At 39.9% G+C, this 17,608-nt stretch overlaps 1 protein-coding gene across 1 annotated transcript in view; it reads right to left on the bottom strand.

Moving 5' to 3' along the window:
• Positions 1-17,608, bottom strand: part of LOC149083577 (uncharacterized) — a 158,986-nt gene that overhangs the window by 26,685 nt on the left and 114,693 nt on the right. Inside the window, exons 2-4 of the mRNA XM_089235380.1 lie at positions 2,354-2,562; positions 1,857-2,119; positions 1,511-1,735 (exon numbers count right to left, since the gene is read on the bottom strand). Coding sequence (XP_089091506.1) covers positions 1,511-1,735; positions 1,857-2,119; positions 2,354-2,450 — 585 coding nt within the window. The 5' untranslated portion in view covers positions 2,451-2,562. The remainder of the gene's footprint in view (positions 1-1,510; positions 1,736-1,856; positions 2,120-2,353; positions 2,563-17,608) is intronic.

Below are 17,608 nucleotides of genomic sequence, written 5' to 3' on the forward strand. Positions count from 1 at the left end.
CCGAACGGACGAGAGATCTTGTGGAAACGGAAAATTATTTTACAAAGATCTGCAACGAGGAAACTACAAGTCTCGGGCTATCTGAAAAATTATAAAGAAACCATTTTGATAATAACTGGAAGTAGTGAACAATCCACTAGTGATTCGGAAGTGGAATCTGAAACGGATGCGTGTTTCATATAGAGGGGCGCACTTAGGCTCCTAAACCATAACATTTGAGTAATACACCCTGTATAATTTATGAATGTTTTTGTATATACAATTTCATAGTATGATGGTGGTTTAGTAACCTTGAATATTTGTATGAGCTCATTATGGCATTTGTTGTGAATATGTGACGTACCTAGTAATGTTTATGTGTATCAACAATTATTATAAAAAGGGAAATTTATATTATGTAATTAGCGTATATTATGTAAATATGTGTGGGTAATTCAAATGTGATCGCTGCCACCCAGTACTGTGAACAGGGGCTGTGTTTGATTGTTCCCGCCGCACTTTTATAGTATGATAGTAATTTTGTAACCTTGAATATTTGTATGAGCTCAGGGTGATATTTGTACCCAATACTACCTTCATAGAGTAATGTTTTTGTGCATTCCCAATAGTATAAAAAAGGGAAATTTTTGTAAAGTAAATAATATATGCATGTAATTCAAATGTGAATGCCCAGCACTGTCAACGGAGGCTCTGTTTGATTATTCCCGTTGCAGTGCAGGCTCTGTGTGAATTCTGTGTGTGTGTGTATATTGCATATTCTGCAATAGGACAGGCAAAACTGCTCAGCACTGTGGACGGAGGCTTTGTATCTTCGTTTCCCGTCACAATCGAGGCGCTGTATGTATGTAATTTGTATACACTGTGTATTGTGTATTTTGATCATTCTCAAAGCTCTCCCACTTCAACTTGCCAGCTTCTTCCTCTTCTTTCTTGCCCACAAGTCTTTTCCACATTTCTTTCGGAATCCCAGGTTGCGGTCTCCGGCCCTTATGTGCCACTGGGCGCACGTGCAATTTTTCTCCCTAGTCATTGGATTCAGTCACCCATTTTTGTCAAATGGCTTGTATGTTGCATTGGTTGATGGCTGTCTTCCTGGGGAGAACGACGCGAGTAATTCGAAACATGCGGGCACGGGGCAAGGGGAGCCACCACTATAAATCTTTGCTAACTTTTCCGACACAACTCTGCCTCTTTTGAGGGAACGGAAGTAAGGTGCCTTGCATCAGTCCGGGGTTGTGAGCGGTTCTATCTATCTATCTATAAAGTACATTTAGGTAAACTTTTTTATTTCTCATTCTATGTGTAAAATATTTGTTTTAGTTTTTTTAAGGAATATGGACGGTACCCTGTATCTCGTAAAAAGTTGATGTGATAGAAAAACAAAATTGGGGTTATATTTGGATTCACAACCAAAAAAGTTGGTAAAAAATAAGTATCAGATCTACCTTAACGAAAACTCTGTTCCCCAGTTTTATGGATAGGAGAAAAAGTACTATATTACGGCACTCACTCGGAAGGAGTTGCGGACGGCCCAAAGGATATCCGACATAATGATGAGACAGAAATGAGATGTGACTATGACGGATGCCGCTGTCTCGCTGCTAAGTTTGCTCGATGGCACGATGACCTTCATCTGGCTCATCCTCAAGAAGTAGAGCTGGAGGAGCGCGAATGCCGATAACAGACACGGGAATCCCAAATCCCACATGATCTTGCTCATCACCAACGGCATTGCCTGGAAAGAGCAGATACAAGAAAATAATTCCAGATGGTTCAAATCAATTCTAGACATAAATGCCTTTTTTTCTTTTAAAAATTAAGTTTAGAAAATTATAGTAAGAACGTTGCATTGTCACCTTTTTGTACGCATACGGATCAATGAAGAGGACCATCGCCCTCGTCGCGCCTAGAAGACATAGGAAGACGTTGAGAGAGGACATGTGCGGCCTCGAGGACAGTTGAGCCCTCAGGCCGAGTATCGTGAAGAAAGATGCGCACGTCAGCGCCATGAACAAGCAGGCCATGCCGTACGTGTGGAGCTGCCAAGCCCATCGCAGCTGCTGCCAAAGCTCAAGCCAATCCGGCGTGTGCACGACTTCTTTACGCCAGTCATTGACTCCTGGAAAAAAATCGTTTCTATATAGTCCACACTCCAAATTGTATTATGACTTCATCATTGATTCATATTTCAAATATTTGATAATATATTCTCTCGAGGTTGAAACTCGGTGAGATAAGCAATTGTATACTCATGAGCAGGGGCATTTCAAGACACTGGATGTCTCCTATATATATATAGAGCCAGTTATTGTTTCATATATAAAATATGTTTCATTCGAGATCCTAAACTTACCTGTGGTGACGTTCTTCGGCCAACCCACCAGCGTGACATTGACGAAGGCGCTAGATGTCGTGTCGTCTATATTATATACGAGGCTGCTGTTTTCCATGACATTACTGCTTCCCGTTGAATTCGCGAACACCACGCGTCCTCGTTATGGCATCGAATGAAATGCAAGGGGATGCCGTTGATTTCAAACCATGTTGAGTGGATACCGTGTCCTAGAATAAAAGAAAATATTCCTTATGTGAATGAAAGAACTGATGAAACATACCATCATCACAGCTGTATGCATGCAAAGGCGGAACGGCCGAACATATACACTGAAGAGCCAAAAAAACTGGTTACACCTGCCTACTATCGTGTAGGGCCCCCGCGAGCCTGCAGAAGTGCAGCAACACGACGTGGCATGGACTCGACTAATGTCTGGAGTAGTGCTGGAGGTAATTGACACCATGAATCCTGCAGGGCTGTCCATAAATCCGTAGGAGTAAGAGGGGGTGGAGATCTCTTCTGAACAGCACGTTGCAAGCCATCCCAGATATGTTCAATAATGTTTGTGTCTGGGGATTTAGGTGGCCAGCGGAAGTGTCTAAAGTCAGAAGAGGGTTCCTGGAGCCACTTTGTAGCAATTCTGGACGTGTGGGGTGTCGCATTGTCCTGCTGAAATTATCCAGGTCCGTCGGAATGCACAATGGACATGAATGAGTGCAGGTGATCAGACAGGATGCTTACGTACCTGTCACCTGTCAAAGTCGTATCTAGACGTATCAGGGGTCCCATATCACGCCAACTGCACACGCCCCACATACCATCACAGAGCCTCCACCAGCTTGAACAGTCCCCTGTTGACATGTAGGGTCCATGGATTCATGAGGTTGTCTCCATACCCGTACACGTCCATACACGAGTGGGCCTTCGGCTCCGAAAGCCCATATCGATGATGTTTCGTTGAATGGTTCGCACGCTGACACTTGTTGATGGCCCAGCATTGAAATGTGCAGCAATTTGCGGAAGGGTTGCACGTCTGTCACGTTTAATGATTCTCGTCAGTCCCGTTCTTGCATGATCTTTTTCCGGCCGCAGCGATGTCGTAGATTTAATTTTTTACCGAATTCCCGATAGTCACGGTACACTCGTGAAATGTTCGTACGTGAAAATCCAAATTTCATCGCTACCTCGGAGATGCTATGTCCAATCACTAGTGCGCCGACTATAACTCCACGTTCAAACTCACTTAGATCTCGATAACCTGCCATTGTAGCAGCAGTAACCGATCTAACAACTATGCGAGACACTTGTTGTGTCATATAGGCGTTGCCGACCGCAGCGCCGTACTCTGATTGGTTCCATATCTCTTTATTTGCATACGCATGCCTGTACCAGTTTTTTTGGCTCTTCAGTTTGTATTGATACCATCACATCACACATTATACAGGCCTACATATACGAAAATACAATTTTTTATGCTATGTTTAACCAATTTCTCTTAATTTAAATGCTTTTTAAAGGTTGGTAACTCAAAAGGGAAGAAAATTTTTGTGTAGCTCCCCTGCCCTCCCCCCAAACCTTTTGTTCCCCCTTAAAAGGTCGTTGCGTACTCCTCTGGACATGTGTACTTTCTTTCTTTCAAACCAAGTACACAACTCAGTTTTATCTCGCCATGGGCAATTTACTATCTAGTGAGTTGGGCGAAAAGTGTAAGAGTGTGTACCTAACAGTCTGAGTGCTTATCTAGTGTTGTGTCTGATTCTTCAGCGCTGCCATCTATATTTCAGCGTTGAAGCGAGTGAAGTGAAATGATTGAATATTCGTATTGTTTGCAGGCCTATTGCTCTCTGTGGTGAGACTTTCTAACGGGGAGATCGGCGTGCATTCGTGCCTCGAAGTTGGGAACCACAGTTGAAGTTGAGAAACTGGTGTAATTAGCGATTTAATACATTTTAAAAGTATATTAAGAGTTCTCGAGTTTTTTTAAAATATAATTATTAGGGCTAGTTTTTCTATGACTTTGCATATTTTTGTGCATTTTGCATACTTTGCTATTTATACGGTATATAGCATTTTTTCATTTTAAGGCTTCATGGTTTTCACAGTAATTTTATCGCATTTTTCATGATCTTCAGAATTTAAGGCACATTTTCATATTTTGGAGCATTATTTTGCATATTTTAACATAAAAATCGACAGGGATTTTTTCACCCCAAGCTCTTTCCTAACTCCATTGTCCAAACTTGGCGTTTTAAGAATAATTGACAATTTTACTTACCTTTGACAACTTTTTTTTTCTGGGAAATATTGTCGATTTTTCGGCGATATTAACAACCATTGGTAATTTTATGTGTGTACCTTTAGAACCATTTTTGACAATGACTGGCGGTTTCCGGTATTTTTCTCGAGCAAAATATGGTCAGCCCATTTATGATAGCATATTTTTAGGTTTTTTACTGCATATTTTTTAGTGTTCTTATGTATCGAAAGCATCCAATATATATATATATGTTGTTATGAATACAGTACAACTTCCAATGACCAGCGGGCTTTATGTGTGCATAGTATGAATACAAGACAGACCGTCCTGCATCGCAACGAGTTACTGAAGGAGTAAGTGATTATTCTAAAACTTTTGATCGTGTTGATGACGCACTCCATTCCATTGTTTTTAGCAATCGCAGTAAACGTCGAATCAAGCGGATCATCGCAAATAAATGAACCTAATACCAGTTTCATCCGACCACCATGACGGGATTCTTCTGCATTAATATTACCACCAGTATGAATCCAAAATATTTCTCACCAAATGATGAAAATAACGATTAGAGAATTAAGATAATTAGACCCAAGGTATTCATTAGTAGAAGCATATATTCAAATTACGAGTCGTCAAGATAATACAGAATCGATAAAGTATCGTTTCCGAAGATTACCTTTTCACGAAAAAAACCGTAAAAAAGAAGCTTATAAGGAATTTTTATCGCCATTTTGTGATTAAAAACTTGTTTTTTCTTTAACTGAGTTTTAATGAACAAGAAATGAGACAAAAAATATTTTTTGTGTTAAAAGTATTTGCTAAAATACGCAATTTCATCTTCACCCAATAACTATTTCCTTGACCATTGGGAAGGATTAGAGGTAATTTCCAGTTGAAATAAATTAATTTAAGTGTTGCCGCGTATTATCTTTAAACCCATTCAAATCAGAAGTATATACATATTCGGAATTTAACTTTATTCGGCTTTTATAGGCCCTATGAGTTTTCTTTAGAGTTAAAAAAATTGAAAAATTTATCTTATTTGTCAGTAAAAAAGCATTTGAAACAAAGGAAACCTTCCTTTTACGACCAAAAGGGATCTTGCTATGGCCTATTAAGTTGCTATACACCTTTTTTTGTGCAAGCAGACAGAGAAAATCCACGCGCATAAAACTGTTACAATAGTTATGACTAAATTTAGAAATTAATTGTTGAGCGTCAAATAATCAGAACAGTACCATACACTGCGGTGACGTGGTGACTGGGAAGTACGGGGGGGGGGTGGCTTGGATACATTATCTGATTCCTTATTGCATATGCTACTGCCAAAGCCCGAAATTGGCCAGTTCGGGAATCAGTCAATTTCCCTGCAAATTGAACTGACCAATGTCCGAATTTCTGGCTTTGACCAGCCAGTAGAAGTGGCTGGAGATCTCTAGCCAAAGGCAGATAACAAAAGACATGATTCAAGATCATCGCCAAGTTGGCGTATTTTTTCATGGTAATTATGTCCACTTTATTATAAATACCTGTATTTATATTTGCAAAAAAAAATGTATTCATAGGGACAAATAAAAGAAATAATAACAGTAATAAACAATATTATATACCAGAGAAAAACAAGAAAGTTGCTTATTATTTTCTGTGGGCTGAGATGGAAACACCCTTCGAAAAGCGTATCAAGGTAATATGTAGAGAAGTGTATCCAAGCAGCACCTGCTAGAGATAGAAGGCTTCCGCACGCTGCTCTTGACGTCAGTAAGTAGTTCATTTTCCCTCAGAATATTCAGGGAAACAAAATTACCTGCTCCTGCTAGTACCCATCGTTTTGTGGGAAGGAAATTATCTCTCGGGCTCAGAATTGGCGATTTCTATGCCCCACATCCAATCACTATGTGATATTTGTGAGATAATCGGGAAGATTCTACGCCAAAATAAGAAGAAACGAAATAGGATGCTGTGTCTCAAAATGTGGCAAACGTGCTAGGTAGTCTGAATGACGTTTATTGCAACCCGATTCAAGTCCCTCCTCCTGGGGGAAGGGGAGGGGGGTGTCTTGTGAGAGAACGCCTTTAACTTATAGTTAATTCAAATACAAAATACAGATATATACAGATATATAATACAAAAAATTCCCAAAATCTGTTCTCAAATCGCCCCAATGTACGGTATGATTATTGAATGGAATCTGAGGTGTGAGAAAGAAAAAAAAGTACAATATTGTTATAGGTTCCAAATTTTCTCGGGCACCATTATAGCATTTCGCTGTCATGATGTGTTTGGATGAGAAAATATTTTCAGTGGGACAGAATTTAATTTATTTCGTCGTTTCCCAGCATAATGAGGTTTCGAACCCCACAGTCACCATTGTGGATGGTCGGTTGAAGTGGGGTTTTCCGTGGTTCCCAACTTCGAGGCGCGTATGAGAGTCGATCTCCCCGTTAAAGAAGTCTCCCCAAAGAGAGCAACAGGCCTACTCACAACGGTAAAATCTTCAATCATTTTGCACTTCACTCATACTTAGAAAAAATTGATGGCAGTTGGCAGCACTGCACGTAACAAGCATTATACGGAAACAAATTTCACGTTAGGTTCATAACACGGACATTCCAACACGTAAGAATTCGTTAGAAGTTCCGCAGAGGAATATGAACGAGATGCATGTGTGGTTTAGTAGTTGTAATAGCCTAATGAGGCCGTCTGGCGACTTACAAATAGCCTTTGGGGTCATTCAAATATTACGTCAGCATCGACGAGGCGGAGGAGGGAGTGGATCCAATTTACTGATTTTTGATGACAAGGGGGGCGGTTTGGGGATTTGGATGATGCTTACGTCATCAACCACCTTTTATAAAAATATTAAGTACTATTAATGACATCCTGAACTGTGGTTTGTGGCATTCAAACATTCCCTCTATTGATAAGTCCCCTAGAGAGCCAATTTAGTGATCACAAAATTTTTCGTAGATCCTTCAAGTGATCTAAAACAGTGTTTGGGCAGCTTAAGTACTCTCGAACTGTGTCACGCATCATTCAAGTGATCAGTAACTATGCCGCGGATAACTTAAGTAATCTTGGAAAGTGCCGGGAGTAACTTGAGTGATGTAGAGCCGCACTGGGGGTCGCTTAAGTGCTCTAAAACTGTGCCAAATGTAACGCAAGAGATTTCTAAATGTGCCACGGATCGCTTAAGCGATCTGTGAATGTGCCGCAGACGTACTTGTGGGATCTGGAAAATGTGTCAAAGAATTACTTGAGTGATCTGTAAATGTGCCACGGACAGTCCAGATCCTAGTTTCCCAACCTTTTTTTGTCCCATAGCCCCCTTCTTCAGAATTTTTTTCTCCCATCGTCCCCAACGCAATTAAAACCCATAGGATCCTATGTTATACCCATAGCTTCTACCGCCGCCCTATAATATTCCACCGCGCCCACGTTGGGAATCACTTGTCTAGATGCTCTAGAATTGTGCCATGAGTCACCTAAGCGATCTGCAAATGTGCCGCTTGGTCCATTTTCACAAAATTAGGTTTGAAAGGGGCAGGCCACATCAGATAACCTCCTGGGCCAAGGATATGTCATTATATGGCTTAGACTAGAGGGTGGGCCACAATGAACTTTTTTTTTGAGTTCTTAGCCTTCGAATAGCATTGAAATCAATAGAAATTGCTGCCATAATACTGGAACGACCCCTTTTTAAACCGTTGTGAACAAAAACAAGGATTGTTTTCTTAAAACTACATTTTTAACACCAGACCAGAATTGAACGTTTCCGTCGCTGCCCAGCCTTTGCAGGCTGTCTGGCGACTTACAGATCACCAGGGGTGGTATGAGAAGGAAAAAGACAAGTTTGTGCATGTGTGTAAGGTATGTAGTGTATGTGTGTGTGTAGAGAATGAATGAGCCAGGAGAGTATTGTTTACAAATCTTCGCGAAATGAATGCTCATCGAGATAAAACACAACACAATCGAAGAACAAGGAGGCAATGTCTTACGGGAAGTAGCTGATGATATGCTACCCAAAAACCCCAACATTATAAATATTTACATAATCGAGAGACACTAACCAGAGATGTTTGAGGTACTGTTGAACCGTCATCAGTCATATAACCATAATCAAGAACGTCAAAGAAAAAGTTATAATGAAGACATGACACATACCATCTCTGTATTGTAATAAAATCAGTTTCAACACGACACGAACCCAATGCACCATTTTATGCAAGCGCAAATTATGAATAAATGAGAAAAATTATTAATTGCGAAAAAAACAACAACATATAAATGCCTCTGAATTGCGATCACAGCATCCGCAATATCAAACAAAACTGACATTAGATTGATAAATTGTTTTGAAAAAAAAAAAAAAAAATCAAAATCATGAAAATGTTCTGCAAATTACATCAATTCGTCACCCAATCCACGCTCAGCAAGTCCATTGGCCTAGAGTGTACTGTGGGTATTCTAGGGTCATAATAGACAATTTCTCTAAGATGCGGGTGTTCAGAAGATCGTAGCCTGTCAAAATGAGCATTTGCAAGCTCCTTGATATAGTCCAAGATTAGTGGTAAGTCAAGATCTTTACGGATGTTTTTTCCTCTCACATACCAGGGGGCTCTGGTAAACTGACGAAGAATGATGTTCTGCTGTGTCTGTAAACGTTTCATATTTGCAAGACTGGCATGAGCCCACACTGGGGCAGCATATGTCAGAATAGGACGAATAATAGTTTTAAAAAGAATTACTTTATTCCTCAACGTTAGCCTGGCCTGTGGGAATGTGATTCTGGATAGCATCCCAACTGCTTGTGAGGCCTTATTTCTTACGTACATCACCTGAGGAGAAAATGAGAGCGACTTATCTAGTATACAACCTAGATACTTGACTTGGAGTTTTCTTGTCAACACCGTATTGCCGATGTATATGGGAGTTCTTGGAAACTTGTACCGTCTTGTGAAGAGAATATATTGACATTTTTGATGATTCAACTTTATATCGTTGTCTTGGCACCAGTCCTCAACGTCTTCAGTTGATTCTTGTAAATTTTCAATACATTTTTTCCCTTTTTTGTGATTGGTCAACAGGATGGCATCGTCAGCAAATAGACCAAGCATTCCGCGCTGAGGAGCTGGGAAGTCATTGATGTATAGCGCAAAGAGCAGTGGTCCCAAACAAGAACCCTGCGGGACAGACGCTCTTATTGGTCTAACAGTTGAGAGACAGTTGCCATTTTTGACTTGGAATCTTCGATTGGAAAGGTAACTGTTTAAAAAGATGATGAAATAGTCAGGCAAACCCAGGTCAATTAGTTTGGATAATAAGGTCGTGTGATTCGTTTTGTCGAAGGCCTTACATATATCCAGACAGAGAGCACAGACATGTTCCTTGTAGTTGAACGCAGTCATCACGAACTCGGTAACTCTGTGCAGCTGAGTGACGCAAGAATGCCCCCGCCTGAATCCGTGCTGCTCACTTCGAAGAATGCTGTTGAAGGACAGGAAAGCGTCAAGACGTGAAATATAGATACGTTCAAAGACTTTAGAAATGTTACTGAGTAAGCTGATAGGTCTGAAGTTTTGAGAGAAAAGTGGGTCAGTTCCAGATTTATGAAGAGGTTTGACAATAGAAAGTTTCCAGACATTAGGAAAATAGCTTGTCTGAAGCATGCTATTAAATATATTAGTGAATGATTTGAGGATAGAAAGAGGAAGATTTTTAAGAGCGAGATTTGAAATTTCATCATGACCAGAAGCTTTTTTAGTTTTGAGTTTGTTAATCATGCCCCTGATTTCGTCAACATTGGTCAAACCGGCAGCACCCATTCCGCGCAAGGCATCCGAGCGAACTCTATCCAGGAATTCTTGAACTTTTCCATGATGAGCTGAAGCAATACTTCGAGATTGCAGACTGTTTGGCATGAATTGCTTTTCATAGTTATCAGCAAACGTTTCAACAATCTCTTCATTTGTATACAACAGTTGACCTTGTTCGTTTGTAATTTTGTCCACCGCTGGAGATTTTCGTTTACAGATTTTCCACGCCTTCCAAAGTGAGCCATCGGATGCTGTGGCCTCCTCAATGAAGTGGGTGAATCTCTCATTGACATATTCAGTTGTTTCTTGTCTTATTTCCTTTTCTAGTCTGTTTAGAGTGGTTTTGTCAGACCGTCTTCTAAATCTTTGCCAGAGTTTTCGGACCCGGTTTTTTAGTCTGATTTTGTCCCGTAATTCTTCCGAAATGCCAAATCTGTTTTCTTTTGCCTTAATCTTCCTGGTAGAGGCTTGAATAGCTGTTTTAATTTGTTCAGTCACATCAACTACTGCATTTTCAATACAGTTCGTCGTCAATTCCGCTGAGTTCCACACTGGTAATGTTTCCAGCGTAGAGCGGAAGATTTCCCAGTTGGTAACCAGTTGATATGGAATATCCTTTGGTCTAGTTATATCGATGGTGAAAATAATAGGGTTGTGAGTTGAATTAAGTTTGGCAGTTGTTTCGAAAAAGATGTTGTGCCTGAAGTTTTTGGAGATTCCATAGTCCAGAACATCGGGTCGATAAAATCGACTAGTAGGATAATTGGTTGGAATGTTCGATGAATGAATGCACAAGCAATTATTCCTACAAAATCTTTCTAGAACTCTACCTTGTCTATTTGTGGAATGGCTGAAGAATGTAGGGCTTTTACAGTTCCAGTCGCCAGCAATTAGTACCGGATTGTTGATATTAACGAGATAGTTTAGGAGATTGATATCAACATGGTTATTAGGTGGTTTGTAAATTGCACAAATGGTTATTGGTGATCTGTTGATGAAGATGTTTACTGCCAAAGCTTCCATTTCAGTTGAAGAAGGAATCGAAAGTTTTTGGTGAGGAATGTCCTTTTTAACGAACACCGCAATTCCACCACCCCTTCCATGTAGACGGTCTTCACGTAAACAGACAAAATTAGAGATATTGGAAGTATGAGTACTACATTTTTAATTCGTGAAAGAAATGTTTTCATATTTCAGTACGTAAAAGATAAAGCGAGCGCGAAAAGCCCATTACAGTTTTAAAATTATTAAACGATTTTACAAAAAAAGTGTGGTTGGCAATAAGAAAATATACTTATCACGGCGTAAAAAAAATACGGATGAAAATAGTTCAAAATTTCACTCACAGATGGCGCTGTGTAACAAAATATATCGACAACAGATAAAATACGACGCAGGCAGTGCATAGCTGATGTTTATTACGAATTCTTTACCGAGTGAAAATCGTGAACGATATTTCCCTAACGCGGACGAGTGCTAGAAAAACGGTATCGGAAGGCGATATTTTTATAATACATTACATTATGCTTAGCAACTAGCCAGGGCCGTAGCTAGCCATTCCTGTGCCCTGTGCAAGAATTTGAATTTAGCCCCCCCCCCCCGGCCCATTTAGGCTCATTCTGGGTCCCTTCCAAGTGAACCCTGTGCTGTTGCATCTGCCTAGTTACGGCCCTTGTAACTAGCTACTACTATATAGAAGTGTCCTCTTCACTTGTTAAGACAGTAAAACCTATCTTCAACGGAATCGCAGTGACCGAAATTTTTTTCCGTTGAAGACAGGTTTCCGCTTAATAGGTTTAATTGACATAATGTGGAAAATAATGTAACGATCTTGTGCGTGATTGAATTAAATCAAAACAAAATTGAAGATAAAGTAAGTAAATAATTTAGATAATTTTTAATAATAAATAAAATAATTAATAATAAATAATTCAACGATAAAATGAATAAATGAATCATTTAGTCCATAATTACTAAATACTGTATTTAGGTTTCGACAGCATCTGTATATAAAATTCCAACCTACACTGTTTTTCTTCTAAAATAACGACATTTTGGTTTTTCAAAAATTTCCAATCAGAGTGTCAATATCTGTCGTGTCGTGTCAGGTCCAGTTTGTACATTATCGTCTATGGTTATGTAATCCTTAGCATCAGGGCCGTTACCAGGAATTTTGTGGGGGGGGGGGGGGAAGAGAGCAACATGATTTTGTCGCTCCTAACACTAGACTAAAATTAGATGATTTTATAATAGTGGTTTTTCTTCACCCCTGAAATTTTGCCACCAGGCCTGTTGCCTCCCCCCCCCCTTGCCTATCTCTAATTAATCCCGGTCTTGCTCAGCCTTGCGATCAAGGAATGCACACAACTTGCATACAATTTTGCAAGTCTTGAATATCATTTGGAAATTCAACACTTAAACTGATTTATAACGTGGAAAAGCCTACTTTTAAGAAAAATTTTGTCACAGTTTCAAATAATGCAACTGTTTTACTACATATGGCTTATCAAAACCACAGCAGCAAGTACAGAAACGATTTTTGCTAATCTAAGGGTGGATGATGAACTCTCATTTGCAAGAATCGATTGCGTAAAAATGTCAATATTTTGGTAAATGCCATGACTGAAGGTTTAAGAGATAGCTACTGGACATTACATAAGGCCTTTATAAATTACACTATAAAAGTTTTATATAAGTTTTTTCATAAATCTTGAAAATTTGCAACCAGTGAGCATGTATAGGTTTACCAATAGGTCTAATGGTTGTATTTTTTGTAGTTTTGTAAAAGATCTTTTACTAAACTTTTATAGTGTAATCCCGGTAGGGCATGTGTGGACATTTGTATTGAAAATCTGTAAGATTGAACAACAGGAAACTTTCAACATAGCCTGATAATGCTGTATCTATCCTGCAATAAAATGCGATACATTTCCAGGTAGGATTCCGTCAATTATGTGACCGGGGGGGGGGGGGTTTCTAAATCTTTCATTTGGTGTAGTAGAAAGTGGGTAAGTTTGATGACTGCCAATCTATCTTCCACAAGGTTCACTCTGAGGTCTTCTTTTATAGTTGAGCCGGTTTCAGAATATGGGTAATTTGGTGGACTCTTCTCGTGGCATTTGGCATGATCGCTGTGATAGTAGTTCCACCCTGTTATAGGCATTTTGGGTTAGATATAAGTGGAGGTTACCATGCGGAATGCCGATGGGATTAGTCCAAGCATCGGGATTAGTGTCATGGCACGTGCCTATTCATGTCGAGGCAAGTTTCAGCTCATCATGTTCAGCCGTTCATAAATTGCATCATTATTATTAAAACTTCAAGAAGCATTATAATAATAAATCATCTTTCCCCTTCTTCACCAACGGAATTAAAATCTTTAAGTAACTTACTAATCCACAAGAAATAACGACGTGGCCGTAATCCTTCTCTGCTCCAGAGAAAAGAGTGTTTCGAGTCCGTACCTACAAGGATTTTCTCGTAAAACGTCGTCTTCAGAAACCATAAAGTAGCAATTAAAAACGGATTATTTGAAATTGTACGATCCGTCAGTTTTTCGGATTAACGGGAAACAAACTTGTTCGAAAATATCGGGAAATGCCTCAAATATAATGAGAAATTTCGAGATCGTAGTATAAAAGAGTCCACGTGTCAAGTTTTCTAAGAGCTTATGGAAATAATTTGCTGGTTGAAGCAATTTTTGTTGGATATACAAGAAAGATCAAATTTTGAAAATGCATTAAACACTATTATCAAGAAGAAATTATCAAAGCTAGAACTTTCGTTTTCCATATTATTCAATTCCGAGATGTTCTAATTTGCGGTATAGTGATACACTGGAGTTGGTTTCTTGTGGTTTCGAGCTTCGAGGCGCGAATGCGAGCTGATCTCCCCGTTGGAAAGTCTCGCCACCGAGAGCAACGGTACAAATATTCAATCGCTACACTTCACTAATAGTTCGAAAAATAGATGGCAGATGACAGCACTATATAACAAGCATTACACGGAAACAAATTTCACGTTAGGTTCACAACACGGACACGGCATATTCTAGCATGTACCGATTCGGTAGAAGTTCTGCAGAGGAATATGAACGTGGTGCATGCATGGTTTAGTAGTAATACAGTGATACGTTAGAATTTTGTTTTCTTGGGGGTCATTCAAGTCAGCATCTATGGGGGGGGGGGTTTCGATTTGCTGACTTTTGATGGTAAGTGGGGGGGAGAGGAGTTTGGATAATGCTTACGTCATCAACCAACCTTTATGAAAATAAGAAATATTCGTAATGGCATCTTATTCGGTGCCCCAAAAACGGAAAAACCTTTCGACCTGAACTAACATTCTATTGATAAGTCCCCTACAGAGCCATTTTAATGATCTCTAAATGTTTCACGGATCCTCCAATTGCTCTGGAAATGTGTCCGGGCCGCTTAAGTGCTCTCAACTGTGAAACGCATCACTCAAGTGATCCGTAATTATGTCACGGATCGATTAATTAATCTGGGAATGTTCCGCGGGTAACTTGAGTGATGTAGAACCGCAATGGGGACCGCTTAAGTGCTCTAAAACTGTGCCACATGTAACTCAAGGGATCTTTAAATACGCCACGGATTGTTTAAGTTTTCTGTAACTGTGTCGCGGGTCACTTAAGTGATCTTTGAATATGAGAGTGATCTTTGAAGCTTACTTCAGTGATCTGAAAATGTGCCACGGGCCACTTAAATGCTTTGGAATTGTGCCACGGGTTTGTGGGGTGCAAGCCACATCAGATAACCTTCTGAGGGGTCACATTTGGTTTGCGGGTTAAGGGTTTACCATATATGGCTTAAAGAGTGGGTCGCAATGAATTTTTTGAAGGGAAATTTTGAGTTATTACCCTTTAAATAAACATGAAATTAACAGAAATCGATTATAATCATGCATAAAGATATTTTCTTTTAAAATTTCAATTTTTTAAAAAAATATATTTTTTGCATTAAAATTTTTTTTTTCATATGGGGTAGGTACACGAGCTCTCTATGCACCCCCTCCCGCGTACGTTTCTGATCCCACCAATATGCGTTAGGAGGTAGGGGGGCAGTGATGTCGAAATTTTTCTGACGGGGGGGGGGAGGGGGTTAGAAGAGTTTTGCTGACTTTTGCTGACAAGGGGGGGGGGGTTTCAAAAAGGGCTAAAAATTTGCTTGCGTAATACTTGAACGGCTCCATTTTATCAGATTTGTACGTAAGTGACTTGTATCGTGTCACGTCACTCATCCGGGGTCCCCGTAAAGTCCAGCCCGAGTCTTCTTCACAGATCCGTCACAGTTAGAATGATAGGACAGCATGTCCGATCAAGCAAGACGGTAAAGATGAATAAAGCGGTAAAACGTCATTTCTCAATCGCAGCTGCGAACAGAATGATAGCAGCATGTCGACTAAAAGTGGAGCGACGTGTTCCGACCCTGGCATTGGCAGGAACAACATTGCATCTAATTGACCTCTTTCCGTATAAGGGCGAGATACCTTGGAGTAGATGGAAGAAATACATTCGAGCTGTTACTTCCGTCTTTTGAGACGCTCAATTGCTAACCCTTTAAAGATTCGCCATAGACAGCAACATTCTACAATGATGCAATTATTCAATCATAAGTTGATGGAAGGTGGCAGCATTACACATAACAAACATTTCAGAAACAAAAAAACACTTGACGTTAGGTTCACAGCACATACACACACAGCTTGTAGCGTAGACTTAGGTATTCTTCGACCACCTGCTTATATTTCTTCATTGAGACAGAGCGGAGGGCCATAATCTGGCTGAGAGGAAGCGGTAACCCCATAAAGGAGAATTGATTTTTATATCCCTGGAGGATTCATGGAGGTGTCTGGAATATTCAAGTGCAAATCGGAAGATGAGACTGTTAGAAGCCAGTCGACCACTGGAAGCGACAACATGGGCAAGCTACGCGAGCGGCAAAAGCCGATATTGAGTTCGACGACATAGGGCGTCTGACGCGATCCACTTGAAGCCACCATTACGCGCTACTGAATTCGCGACTTCACTTCATGCTGGAAGGAATGTTTTTCTTAAATAATCTCGAAAAAAGTATTGAGAAAAACTAAAATTTGAGGAATTTTATTAAGTGTTATAATGAGACACTGCCACAAACTCAGAAAAGATGTTCTTGTTGTAAATAAATAAAATAATTGTAGTTAATATATATCGATTGCTACTTATACCGTCACAACCCATGAACGGCAATTATAAAATTTTGAATTTGCATGCTCACGCGGGAAAAAAGGATGGGCAGAAAGACCCACCAAAAAAAGGAGGAAAATAAAGTTAAAAAAAATAGAGGAACGGTAGAACGAAAAAAAACCATGCTGCGCATGCGCAGATAATACAAGACACGCATTTTTTTCAATCTAACCGAGTCGTTGATTTTTCGCTCGTGTGCTGATACAACACCTTCTATAGCAGAAAGCCTCCGCGCGTAGCTATGACGTCACTGAAGTCGTACATTTCACCATGTAGCTGTTGGTGATAAATTTGAAAGATATGACTTAGACGTATAGGTGATAAATATGGTAGCCTGGTTCGCACGATAAAAAAGGAAGAAAAAGAAAGAGAGAAAGAAAAAAAGGAATAAGTGTGGGGAGGAGCAGTACAGACAGTAGATATAATTAGATAAGAGAGTTACAAAGAGATAAGAGATGTACAGTGTACCTTGCTTTTCGCCCTCACCTACGTGTTCCCTTTCTCACTTCCATGTACAGTATATAATAGAAGGATTAGTTCTGAGAAAGATACACACACACACACGCGCGCGGGGGGGGGAATTCTGTGGAGAACGAGGAGAGGGGAAGCTTACAAGAACAGAGAGGAGGAAAATATACACACACACACACAACATTGTTCCATAGGGCTATAATAAGCTTCGCGATGAGGAAAAGAGAGGTTGAAGATACAGTCAGCTATATTGAATTTATTCCACTGGCATTTGGAAGCAATTATCACGTCCCTGATCGAATATTTGTTAAGACACCCTAATAAGAAAAAATATCGAACATTCATTTGCTTTTAATTTCTCTTCGTATTCGCCATATTCCTTTTGTGGTTAAACTTTTAAGACGGAATATGATACTGCATCTGCAATAATATTGTCCGATGAGCCACCTGCTTAGAAGTGTCATACCAGTCTGGCGCAGGTCATCCCGATA

The sequence above is a fragment of the Pholcus phalangioides genome, unplaced genomic scaffold (genome assembly GCF_987345545.1).
Source record: "Pholcus phalangioides strain wild (caught in Gottingen) unplaced genomic scaffold, Ppha-v1.0 ptg000008l_1, whole genome shotgun sequence".
Lineage (NCBI taxonomy): Eukaryota > Metazoa > Arthropoda > Arachnida > Araneae > Pholcidae > Pholcus > Pholcus phalangioides.